The 13,900-nt window shown below is 38.0% G+C and overlaps 1 protein-coding gene across 1 annotated transcript in view; it reads left to right on the forward strand.

Annotated features, from left to right (window-relative positions):
* Positions 1-3,484: 3,484 nt before the first annotated feature.
* Positions 3,485-13,900, forward strand: part of kcnh3 (potassium voltage-gated channel, subfamily H (eag-related), member 3) — a 251,015-nt gene continuing 240,599 nt past the window's right edge. The window contains exon 1 of the mRNA XM_051959224.1: positions 3,485-4,425. Coding sequence (XP_051815184.1) covers positions 4,350-4,425 — 76 coding nt within the window. The 5' untranslated portion in view covers positions 3,485-4,349. The remainder of the gene's footprint in view (positions 4,426-13,900) is intronic.

Consider the following 13,900-nt stretch of genomic DNA (forward strand, 5'->3'; position numbering starts at 1 on the left):
TCATTAGCGTCCTGAAGCTTCACTGTGGGACTGTCACTCAAATCAAACAACCAGCAGAGCCTCCAGAGCCACTAATGAAGCACAGTTCTACTTTTTTTTGTGAAACATATGCAGCTGTCAGGAGTGGAGAGTGGATTTATGGAGTTCTGGTGACTGAAAGCCTCATCAGAAGCTGAAGGAAAGCACACGACAGGTGAGTCAAACGTCTCTCATGCTGGGTGTGGGTGTTTCGGCCTTTAATGGGGCCTGAAATGTGGCTCTGTGCAATTTCATCACCACAGACAGACATTTAATGGTGTGTGAATGTTTGTTTGTTGAGTTTCTCCTCTATGCTTTGCTTGAAAGTTGTTCTAAGGTGGCTTTTTTTTTTTTTTTTTTTTTTTTACAGTATTTGGCTTCTGACATGTCTTAATTAGGTGAAAATCTTTGCTGTGTTGCTTCTGTAAGCTTCTTTTTAACACCGAGAACAAACAGCTTTAAAGTTAAATACAGTTTTTAAATTTAAAATCAATAACTTTATCTATATATCAGCTCCAGCAGACCTACAGACCTTTTAGCTCAGTCATGTGCTCACATCTTATGGCTCTGTCTTGAGGCCATTTATCGCATTTAATACATTTTATTTGCTAAATACCAAACACGCTTTGCACAGTTGTCATGTGTAACTTATTCAGTTGTATGTTTTATTGTGAGTAAATGAAACGTAGTAATGATTTGGCATTTTAATACCCTGGGTTTTGAAGTTTTGAAGCTTTAACGTTGAGGTTTTTGATCTTTTTTTTGTTACTTTAATATTAAGCTGTTTGACACAGCTGTGCTTTTATGTCCAGGTTTTGACTTTTTGGCATATTCAGAGGTTTATTGTATTTGTGCATTAATTTCCAGGTTTTTGACACTTTGCTGCATTAATGTTCAGGTATTTGATCTTTTGTTACTTTAATAGTAAGGTGTTTGACATATTATTCTCTGCATCCAGGTTTTAGATGTTTTGGTGCAGTAATTGTAAGGTTTTTGTGCATTAGCGTCCAGTTTTTTTTGGCATTTTGGTGCATTAACATCCAGGTTTTTGAAGTTTTGGTGCATTAATATGAATGTGTTTGGCATATTTGTGCCTTTACAGCCACATTTTAGATGTTTTGATGCAGTTTTTTAAGGTTTTTGTGCATAAATGTCCTGATTTTTCATGTTTTGGTGTATTAATATTCAGGTTTCTCATGTTTTGGGGCATTAATAATCAGGTTTTAGACACATTTGTGGTTTATATCCAGGTCATTGAAATATTTAATGGTGGATCAAGATTTTTTTTGTGTGTTTTGTTGCATTAATATCCAGGCTTTTGATGTTTTGTTGCATTAATGTTCAGGTTTCTGATATTCTGTTGCTTTAATATTAAGGTGGTTGATATATTTGTGCTTTTACATCCAGGTTTTAGACATTTTAGTGCAGTAATTGTAAGGTTTTTGTGCATAAATGTACCAGCTTTTAAGTTCTGGTGCTTTAATATTCAGGTTTCTGATCATCTCGTGCTTTAATATTTAGGTGTTTGACATATTTGTGCTTATATATGCAGGTTTTAGATGTCTTAGTGAGGGTTTTGATGTTATTTGTACATTAATATTCAGGTATTTGATACATTGGTGCTTTAGTGATCATAATTTGTGCTTTTATAACTAGGTTTTTGGAATTTCAGTGCACTAATTTTCAAGTTTTAATATTTTTGATTAGATTTTGATTGTTAATATCCAGATTTTTGCCAAGTTTATGCATTCATATCATTTTTTTTTAAATGTTTTGTGCATAAATATCGAGCTTTTGATGCTTTTGTGCTTTCAAGTCACATTTTTGACATTTTGGTACATTCATATTGAGATTTTTTAACACATTTGTGCTTTTAAAGCCACATTAGTCACAGTTTATTGCATTCCTAATCAGGTTTTTGACATTTTAATCCCAGTTTGTGAAATTTTGGTGCATTAAAATTCAGATCGTCTTTGTTTGGTGAATTAATATCCAGGGTTTTTGACATTTTGTTGCATTAATAATCACATTTTTGTGCTTTTATATTTAGGTTTTTTGTAATTTTAGTGCATTAATATTCAGCTTTTTGATGGCTTTATATCCAGATTTTTAACATTTTGATGCAATAATTTCCAGGGTTTTGGCATGCTTGTGCTTCAACTCAGGCGGTTGACATTTTGGTACATTAACATTGAGGTTTTTGACATTTTTGTGCTTTTAATTCTAGTTTGTGAAATTTTGCTGCATTAATATTCCATTTTTCTTTATTTTGGGTGCATTGATTGTCAGGTTTTGACATATTTGTCAAACTGAATTGCCATTTTTAAAAAAGGTAATTCAGTGGATTTCTCAGGCCACTGATGTCCACCTACTGTATTCTGTGTTAGTGCACCCTCATCTCACCCTCAGTGAAACAGGAGAGATGGCTTCATCATCTGACCAACTCAGAATAATGCTTTGCTTCTATCCAGGTTTTTGTTGTTTTGGTGCTTACATTCTTCGGTTTTTGATGCCTCACTGCATTAATATTGATGTTTTTGATCCCGCAGTGCATTAATATTCCAGTTTTTTGATATTTTGGTGCAATAATATTTCCAGTTTTGACATTGTTGTGCTTTGATATCCAGGTTTTTGACATTTTGGTACATTAATATTCAGGTTTTCAATGTTTTATGCATTTGTTTTTATGCTTTTGACATTTTGGTGTGTTCATTTTTTAGGTTTTTCACATTCTGAGCCATTAGTATTCATGCTTTTTAAAGATTTGGTGCTTTTATTAGCAGGTTTTTAACATTACAGTGCATCCATATTGAAATGTTTAATGGTTTGGTGCAATAACATTTAGGTTTTCGATGCCTCAGTGCAATAATATTCAGGATTTTGATTATTTTGTACATTGATGTTCATATTTTTGAAAATTTGTTGCACTATTTTTTAGGTTTTAGATGTTTTGTTGCATTGATACCCATTTTTTTGACATTTTTGTGCCTTTATACCCAGTTTTTTTTTTGACACTTTGGTGCACTAATGTTCATGTTTTCAATGTTTTGTGCATTGGTTTTTAATGTTTTATTGTGTTAATATTCAGATTTTTGATGTTCATAATGTCCAATCTATAGTATTGTAGGTTATTACACTTTAAATTAATCAGGTAAATTTATATAGTAAATAATATTGTGGGATCTTTGACTTCCATGTGAGTCTTAACCCTTCATAGTTAAACTTCAGTACATTTTAAATTCCACTTCTTTGTTGGAAGCACTTTGGCTCTATTGTTTTAAATACTTTAGTCTAGAAATAATAGTGACTTGACTCAGTACTATATAAAACATTGCCCTCAGGTCGCTGATGTCTTAATATGCCAACAGGAATAAATGAGATTGTAAAGCTGTTCGACCGCTAGATGGCAGAACATGCATTTATATTGAGGCGTTCAGATGCGTAAAAGTCCATGTGGTGCTGAGGAGAGCCGAGAACCAGGCAGAGGAGCCGCTTCTTCTCCTCTTTTGTCCTCTCATGGAGCCAAAAAAACCCGCGTTAAACCAGGACACCGTTAATTCCATGTAAGTGAACGACTTTATAAGCAAAATTAGAGACACTGCGAGACGAGAAATGTAGATTTCTTTTGTTAATTAAAATAAACGAATAAACATCACGCTGCGCTCCTTTTTACGCAAACGGCAAATAAAACCTTTCCAGACAGATCCAACAGGTTCTGATGTCTGGTTGGATTTTTACGCAGCGCGCTCGGATCAGATGAAGGATTAAGGAAAAGGCCACCGGCTTCCAAACATCTCTTTGTTGTCTCCCACCTCCACTTTGAAACGGGGACCACGGCTTGGCAGGACCTGAGAGGCGTCATGTGACTCTGCATCTGTTCTCAGTTGTGGATAAGATAACCACGCAACCAGAGAGAGAGAGAGCGGCAGAGAGAGGCAGCGCCGAGGAGGAGCTTATAAGATCCACTGCGCGCACCGTCGGCACCAAAACTTACCGTCTACCCATCCATCCATCCTCACCTCTCTCTTACGCGCGCGCACACACGGACTCTCTGCGTTGGTTTTAATCAGATTTCCCCCCTCCTCCTCCGTCGGAAGGTGCACAGGTGCATCCCCCACGGCGCCCCGCTCGCTCTGCGCTGAGTTGATTATGGTCACAACCCCCGCGGTGTCAAGGTGGAGCCACCGCGCGTATCTCGGATCGGTGCGCTTCTCCAGGGGCTGGGATGCGCACCGGGCACCTCTCGCTTCCTGCCGAGTTTCGGGTCTGAGCCGGAGTCCAGCGCGGCCCCGGGGCGCCGCGGCAGGAGGACCCAGTCGACCCGGAGCAGGATGCCGGTGATGAGAGGGCTGCTGGCCCCGCAGAACACCTTCCTGGACACCATCGCCACCCGCTTCGATGGCACCCGTGAGTAACCAAACAACAGCTTCACCTCATGGTTCCTTCTGGCTCCTGCACCTACTGTTCCCCACCACATCACCATCATACTGGAAAAACACACCTGCTTTGTGAGCTTTATGTCCTTTTTATAGGACCTTACAGGAATAAGATGCAACTTTAAAAGTAGCCATCTGAAGTGATTCTCACGTTTTATCAGTTCTCTCAATGAAAATGAGTTTAACTTACAACCAAATGCATCCAAAAACATGTAAATCCATGCTATAGATGCTTTTGAATCATTTTTGTCTTTAATGCCAGCTGTGTTATCACCTCCTGTGGTAGTTTCATGACTCAGGCTGCCCTCAGTGCCTTTTGTGCACCATTGTGGCAATTGTGTCACCCCCTATTGTGTGTTTTCACCAGTTCAGTGGTTGTGTGTGGCCCAGATGAATGAACACACACAGAAATCCTGACCTCTGTCACCAACACTGTTTAAGCAGCTGATGTGATGCTGCAGAGACGGAGGCAGAATGTTCAGACCATGTTTTTCTTCTTCTTCTTTTTGGCGAGGGTGTCTTGTGAACAGATGCGACGAGCAGCCCGGTTGTGTTTGGCTCCATGCTGGGTAGGTGGGCGGGTGAGAGATGCTTCTATCATGTTTGGTCGTGTCTGCAGTGATTATTCAGGGCGACTGGAGTTTAATGTGAGCATCTCCCAGAGCTGGAGCAGCTCTGAGCGGAGGCAGGATGGGAGAGATTAGAGATGCAGGCAGGAAAGCAGGTCGATCAGGGGCAGATTCTGATCTCAGTCGAAGAGTTTACAAGCCTTGTCCTCAGACCAGCACAGAGCTGCAGCGATTCATTGATCAGTTGTCTGCTGTTCAACTAATCAGAAACTATTGGAAAAACAAAATTATCAGTTTGAGTCATTTTTAAGAGGAAAAAGTCACAAGCAAAGTAGCTGAACTTTTTCTGGTCTCATCACCTGAAGTGTGAATGTGATCTTTGGAGTTTGGATTTTTGGACTAGAAAATGTGATTTTCATGATTTTCTTCTGGTTTTTTTGATCAGTAGTTCATTTTCAATGGAACAGCAATGATTAATTGATTAACCATAATTGTCAATAACCAAACTTTCAATGGTGCAGTCTCCTGAAGTGTGAATTTGTAGTGATAAATTGAATATCCTTGATTTTTGAACCAGAAAATGTGATTTTTCATGATTTTCTTCAATGTTTTTATGATCGGGAGCCTATTTTCAATATAACCGCAACTATAAATTGATTAGTTGTCAATTATTCAACTAATCGCCAACTATTTTGAAAATCAATTTATCAGTTTGAGTCATTTTAAGAGGAAAAAGTCAAAACAAACACACTAAATTACAAATATTCCTGGATTTATAGACTTGCTGTAGACTTTGGGAACATATAATAAGCATCTTTTATGATTTTCTTCAATGATTTCATGAGCAGCAGTTTATTTTTCAGCAGAGCTACGACAATTGATCAATTAACTGTCAACAATTCAACTAATCAACTATTCTGATTAAAAAAATGTGTCAGTTTGAGCCATTATTAAGAGGGAAAATTCACAAACAAAATAACCAAACTTTCTGTGGTCTCATCACCTGAAGTGTGACTATGATCTTTGGAGTTTGGATCTTTGTACCAGAAGATGTGATTTTTCATGATTTTCTTCAATGTTTTTATGATCAGGAGTTCATTTTCAATACAGCTGCGACTATAAATTGAGTAATTGTCAATTAGTCAACTAATGGGCAACAGTTCTGATAATCAGTTTGGCATTTTTTGAGGAAAAGTCAAAACAAAAATGCCAAACTACAAAATGTGATCATTTTTCATGATTTCATTCAGCGTTTTTCAGTTATTAACAACTGATCGATAGCTGTCAACTATTCAATTAATTGGTAACTGTTTCTGTTAATATGTCTCTAAGTTTGACTCTTTTTTTAAGAGAATAAAATGACGTCTCCTGCTGTTTTCGAAAAACGGGTTCCAGAACAAAAAGACTTAAAATGCATCTGAGTTTAGCTTAGGTGTACTTAAGCGTAAACCTAAACTGGTTGTCATCCAGTTTAAAAACCGCTTTGGTTTTGTGGATCAAACAACCAAAGTTTGTGAGTATTCATAACTTTATGTCCACTAAAGGAAAATAGGTCAAGTTCCCTCTCAGCAGATTTGATTTACAACATACCAGGAGGTTACTGTAGAATTTTCTGCCCAGTGATGCCAAATAAAAACTGCCTACCCCACCTTTAACGCTAATAATGGCTAAATATAAAAAAATTGCATGAGTTGTTCAAGTCCTGTCTGGTGGTAGCCAAAGAGTGTGTTTGTGAAACTTTCTTGGAACCGAGTAATGAAAGCTACAGTAACTTTTGCAGTTTATATTGTAACCAGGCAGCTGTTTATAGTCACTGCATTGACTTTACTATTGTATTTCAGTGGTTTCCTTATTGCATTACGTGATGGTCACTCTACCTACCATAATAAACAGTTCCTACTCACCACTCACAATGGAGTGACACACATATTACTCAAATTTCAGTCAAGGCCACAGTCTGCAGGACATTTAAATCACCTCACTTTGAATAGCAAAGCGACTTGGTGGTGTCGTCTTTAAAATCCTCTGAGCAACAAGCAGGTTCTGGGTGTTTCTCACTGCAGTATAAAGTCTAAACCTTGACGTAAACAGCACAGCCATGACTAGATGTACAGAGAACTCTTCTGTGCAGTATGACACAGGTAGAATGACGCAAATCAGTAAAAAGAGGATTTATTTTACAGACATGGAGGAAAAAGTGCAATCAACATGTATAGCTTTTTTTTTTAGATGTCTAGTCTGCGTGTGAACTCTACAAAGATGCCTCACCATGCTGACTGTATGATGTTCACCCTGCTCCTCTGCTCACTGTTTTTGAGCCATGCTGCATTTATTTTATTCATCCACTATGTTATATTCTGCTCTTGTGATCATTTTTAGATATATTTTGAATCATTTTGGACAATTTCTCAATCAGTTAATACAAGTTTTAAATAATTTTGAGCCTCAATCTTTCCACGATTCTCTCTACTCTGCTCATCATCTGTAGAAATGTTTCACCATGCTGAATGTATCTTCCACCAACTTGCTCTTCTGTTTACTGTTGTTGAGTCATGCTGCATTTATTTTACTGAGCCAGTAGGTTTTAGTTTCATCTCAGTCTCTCTACTTTCTCTGCTCAGGGTAGGCACTACCTGCAGTTCAGCCGAATAATCCCTAAATTTTTAGTGTTTTGCAAAATCAGGTGCAAGCTGTTTATTTTCGGCATGTAGAATGTAGAGATTTTGATGAAACGTCGTCATTTCAAACATGGATTTGGTCAGTTTTTCCAACTTTACTGCACATGATTACAGGAAGGACCATTGGAAAGTTGAAAATCTTCCAACAACTCACTCCTGTGTATCCTCTTTTTGAGAAATGCTGCGTTTATTTCATTGATCCAGTATGTTTTCTTTTCCTCTCATTTCCTTTTGTCGTCTCCTCTCTGCTGCTCTGTGGAAACACTGCCTGCACTTCATTGGAAAACTGTGAATTTTTACTACATGGCTCTCGGTTCACAGCTCTGTCACTAGTGGCTTCACGGTTGTGCTGACAAAAGCTGAATGTATAGTTTTTCTCAGAGTTTGGTCAGAGTCAACAATTTAGTTTGCATCAAATGTTTAAATTAGACATGTAGAATAAAGTGATTTTGATGAAATATCACGATTCTAAGCTCAGGTTTGACAAATTTTTCAAACATGTTCACTTTGGGGAGTATCACAAAGTTGAAAATCTGTTGATTCTTGGTGTTGTTTTTTTTTTTTTTTCACAATTTCTGGCTTTGATAAATGTTTTTCCTCTCGGCTTCTATAATTGGTTTCCACACTTAGCTTGTATCTACTTTCAGATGAACGTTGCTTTGGATAAAAGCGTCTGCCAAATGAAATTGTTGAATTATAGGATACTTGTCTCCTCTCTGCTCTGTGTAAACATGGCCTGCAGTTCAGGTGAAAACCGCCTGAATTTTTGGTTGCAGCTGAATCAGTCATGGCTTCTCGGTTTTATTGATTAATGCCAAATTTGCATATATATATATTTTTTAGCAGAATATAAATAATGACAATGAGGTAATTTTGATATTTTTGTAAGAACGAAAGGATTTTGATGAAATGGAACAAGTCTAAGCTTGGATTTGTCAGATATTTCATACATGATTAGTTTAAAATCTCATTTGATAAATGTTTTTGTTTCCATATTTGTCTTCCCTCTCAGGTGTAAACAGTGCCTACAGTTCAACCAAAACCGATTTTTGTTCTTTTTTTCTATCAACAAGGGATATTTTTTTGGCAAATCTTCAAATGAGACATGGATGAATTAAGTGATTTTTTTTTGACAAAATATCATGATGTCAAGCTTGAATTTGGTTAATTTTTCCAATGGAGCCACACAACGTACATGATTAGTTCAAGGACAATCATAAAATTGACCATCTGACAAATTTTTCTGTTTTTACAGTTGCGTAGTCTGATAAACAGTGTCATTTTGGTGATATTTTGTAAAGAGAACACTTATTTATTATCTCTTGTTATGTCTAGTCATGTCAGTTGTTTTCCAAATTCATATCATCCCATAGGTGTTGGAGTTGGTTTTTTGGTGGTTTCTTACATTTTAAATCTAATTATGCAGTGAATATTTAGTTGAAGCTTGACTGCCAGGAATTATATCGCCAACAAAACCAAACTTTTGTCAGAGAAATCGCAGTTGCCCATCTTCCTCTGTGCTGTATTAACCCTCACAGTCACCTCTTGTCATAAAAGTCTATAAATATGTCAGGTTTTAAACGCTCTCAAGTGTATTATCCATAAAGAAGGTTTGCACACAAATCATAACGATGTAAGCGATCAAATTCTGCGGATGAGCCCTCGTCATCTGGAGAAGCTATTTTTTTTTCTCCGGAGCAGCTAAAACACAGGCTCTCCATTCGCCGAGGTGCTAATAATTACAGATTTCCAGCAGCCCATGCATTGTAATTAACAGGAATGGATGTCAAGAATCCATCGTGACTCTTTCTCCTCCTCCTCGTCGGAGGAGGATGGGGGTGAAATGAGAGGTTGTGGAGGCCAGGCGGTGGGAGCTGGTGGAAGGAGAAGGGGGAGTTTCTGTTCTGGGTGTCTAAATATAAATCCATTTCAGCTCTGGCTGTGACAAAGATGCAGTTCTGTGTTTTCTTTGTCTTATATTTTAAAAACGCTGTGACATGGGCTTCCTCATTAAATCACACGCTTTGAGAGGGGAGGAGAAGGCCGGCGAGGTGATGTGAATACTGCAGCGTGTGTTTTTTGTGAAAGGCCTTTTTGTTGTTGTGAATCAAATGGCAATCATGATTTACTTGGAAAAAAAGCTGTCGTCTCTGCCAGAACAATACTTAAAAAGCACTTCATTTTCTGATTATACGGCTTTGTGTGGCCGCGAAGCTGTTTGAGGCGACTCGGCGTGGATTCTTTGAAATGCCTCGGCTCATTCAAGGTGAAATCTGGAAAATATGACATTCTGATATTTATTTTCTTTGTAATATGAAAATAGAGGAATTTTCAGTCGTTCTAAAATGATTGGTGTGATTTTTTTTTTTTTTTTTTTGGGGGGGGGAGCACAATGAAGAATTGCTTTTAAAAAAAAAAAAAAAAAGCTGTTTAGAATCTTTCTCATGTGGTGTAACTTTGGCAAAAGCATCCAAATTAGGTTTTTTTGTGCTTTGGCTGTCATTCAGATCCAACTTTACACTCGACATTCAGAGCTTTGTGCTGCAGATTTAAACAGTCAAACGAATTTGTCGTGTCACCTTGTGCTGTTTTTGGTCAACATCGTCCTTTCTGTTGCGGAAATATTTCAATACAGCTGATTTCTTTCTCTCCATTTTGCTGTGCACATGTGGAGGCTTCATGTCAACAAACTCAGAGTCTTTTAAATAAAATGCAAATAAAACAACTCGGTGTATCCAAGCACCTCAGAATCTGAGTAAATACATCAGACAGACTTCTCCTGTAGATTCATAACAGAAAATTAGACATGTGTGAGATTTATTTTTGTATCAAGCAGCACAAAAAGGTGTAGCATGTGACGTATTTCACTGATAAGTAGGTATTGTCTGAGTATTGGGGCAGATATTTGGCATTTTCACAATTATTGGTTGCCATATTTTTCCAAACCAATTGCTGATAAATAAAATGAGTTCCTTTGGCTCTGATGGAACCACCTATCTCCCCTGTGTTCTAAAGCAGCATCCTGCACTGTCAAATTAGTTAAACGTCAATAAAAAATCTTTGAAAGCTATTGTTTGCAGACAGGGACAGATTTGTGCATTTGCAGACTTTAGTATTTTTCAAAAATGAGATGGCAGGTGTTGCCGAGGTTGTCATTAAAACTGCAGTCTTACGCAAGCATGCATATCTTCGCTGTTTACTGACACTGCCCATTAACTTTAACTTATTCTGCTGAGGGAGCTTGGCTAATGCTATTATTAAGAGGTATTGTGTGCCTTATGCTATCTGGAGTGTCATAACATCTTTCTGAAGTCCCAATAACTTCAACAGTCAGTTCTAACTGCTGCGTCTTTGTAGCAGAGACATGAGCAGCTAAAACTGAACAAGAAGCACAGATGTCTCCACAAATCAGGACATTGGCTGCATTCACAGTGGCTAAGTCTATGCTAACTGCTTGCTGCTAAGTTAGAAGGCAGCCACAGATTACACTGGAACTGTATCTGGAAACGAAATAATGCTTTAGGGCTATAGAAGTGATGGAACAGAGAAAGATTAAGAAAACAGAACAGCAGACAAAACTGTTAGCGAATATCAGCTAAACTGTTAACGATTGCACGGTAAACACAGGAGAGCATCACATCATGCACTGGTGTAGTCACTTCTATTGCTGGTATAGTCACATAATTAAGTTATTAATGAAGTCAGTGAATCTCTGGTATCACATGCTTTAATGGATATCTGAATATATGTTCCAAATATCGGCAATTATCAGTATAGACCCTGAAAAAACATACGTCAATCCCTAATGATGCAACTATCCTGCACATTACAGTTTTGATGTAGAAACTATGTAATGTTCAATTGAAGTTTTTGTCAAATTTAGTTAATATCTTCTCAGAGTCCGCAATCTATCTGTCTGTATCTAAATGAGGAGCAAAGAAACACAGGTATAATCCGATCAGGCTGGTGCAGATTTGGACTGCCTTTGTTGAAAAAAACGGGAAGATAGAGTATTGACTTTGGTGAATGTGCTGTTTCCTTCTATTAGCCTAATAAGGTGTCTGCTCTACGCCTGTAAATGATTAATCAACGCATTGATTGGCCACCTGACAGAAGATGAACCACCACCTACTTCAATAATCAATTGATTGATCAAGTTGTCTGTCAAGCTGAAATGTCAAGCACCTGCAAGTTTCAGCTTTTTCTCTTTTGTGTCCTAATAACTTCTAACAAAGTGCAATTTGAAGACATAGCCTTTGGGTTTTAGAAAACTGATGTCCATTTTTAGCCATTTACTGACCTTTAATATTCTAAAAGTACTGAAAATTATTCATTCCTGGCCAAATGTGCTCTTAAAAATAGTGGTTTGATGCATGAAATAGAGGTGGTTCACATTTACAATTACCTGGGTGTCGTGATTGATGACTCCCTCAGAAACTAGGGCTAAAATTAAGTTTGTATTTTCGAGACAAGTTGTTTTTCTTTTAATGCAAAGAAGCGTCTTTTTTGTCTTTTTTGAATTATTGAGATCTTTTGTATATGAATGCTTCTGCTTCTCTGAAATTTATAACAAATTGGAAAGTGTCGACATTCCACTGCGAGTTATGCTCTCAGGTGGGATGGCCTGCTTTAGCAAGCAGAAAGATACATATTCGTATACGGTAAAAGCACTCAGAGAGCTCAGTACTCCGCCAAGGCTGCTCAGTTGTTGTATCATTTCCGAAGACTGAACTCTTGACAAAATTTGTCACAGAGATCACCGTGCTATAGGATGTGGCCATTTAATATAGATGTACCCACAAAGAAAATGACTTTGGACCTTGAGCAGAAGTGTGTCTTACGCATGTGTACGTTATGTAAGGATAGTAAATCGCTGTTACCTAAATATGTAGCAGGCGGCAGGAATTGATGGGAATCAGAAACACCCCCACAATTTAATCAATTGTTCCTTGTGTCATTTCCGATGGATAAGTACACAGCAGTCGATTAGTTGTAGGATCACAATCATGTGATTATCAGCAGGCAGTTGATGTAGTGTTCACTTGTTGTCATAGTTACAGTGACGCTATCTCGCAATGATACAGAAATCTTTAGCAAATCCGTGGATCCAGACAATAAGCCACATCCATGCCAAAATCTAATCAGTTGGTCTTGAAGACGTTCTTGTGGTCCTTGTGTAATTTCTGACCTTCCGTGAAAATTTCATCCAGATCCGTTTGTCCGTTTTTGAGTAAATTTGTAACTCTGTTTTTGTATTTGCTGCTGCCTATCTTGGCTAGGACTCCTTGAAAAAGACGTTCTTAATATCAATGTGGTTTCTCCTGGGTAAATAATAAAATAATAAATCCCCATCACTGTCTTTAAAAAAAACAAAAAAAAAAAACATCAGCTGTGGAAGTGGTGCCGCTTCCCTGTAGAGTCAAATAACAGCAAAGATTTCCATCTTATAGGTCGATTCTGTGCATTTAAAGCTGGCGTTGTGCTCTGATCCACTGACTGAAGGCATCAGTAGTTAGAAAAAAACTAACAGTTAAAGAAGCATTGAGGTCACAGTTGAGATTCGTTTCCACCTTGATCATGTAAGAGGCGACGTATGGATTCACATACCTTAATATAGGCTTGACGTGCTGCATCACATCAGACATCACAGCTTCTGAATCACACACTGAGGAAGGTTAGTATTTATAGACCAACACCTCCCAGCAGCATGACAGAAAGAACATATACGCTCAAGAAAAAATTGTCAAATGACTAAGCTTGACTGTGAATTCATTTCTCTCCGCCGCGTCCTCGGTGGCTTCACGCCGAGTTCTCATTAAAATTGGTTAATATGTAGAGGTGGAGGAGAGCGGCCGGCGACGGCATGGAAACACTGAGTCCTCGCTGCAAACCTCATGCTTAATTCAATCAGAGCTCGCTGCTGCGCTCACTTGAAAAGGCAGCAGCTGTGTGGGACTACGTGAGTCAATTGGTCCTATTAATTGAGTGGGTCTTGGCTCGGGCCTAATCAGGTTATAGCCGGAGCCCTCCTCGTCACATGGACCTGACCGGTCACCACCGATCAGCTGCCACCATGTCACTCTCTCAGGCTGAATTTTAATCCAAACAGATACTTACAAAGCTATAGAAGCAATTTCAATAAAGCTGTTATCAATTTTCAATTAGTTGAGATAAAAAAAGCACATTATCTGTCAATGAA

Source organism: Acanthochromis polyacanthus, chromosome 14 (assembly GCF_021347895.1).
Source record: "Acanthochromis polyacanthus isolate Apoly-LR-REF ecotype Palm Island chromosome 14, KAUST_Apoly_ChrSc, whole genome shotgun sequence".
Classification (NCBI taxonomy): Eukaryota; Metazoa; Chordata; class Actinopteri; family Pomacentridae; genus Acanthochromis; species Acanthochromis polyacanthus.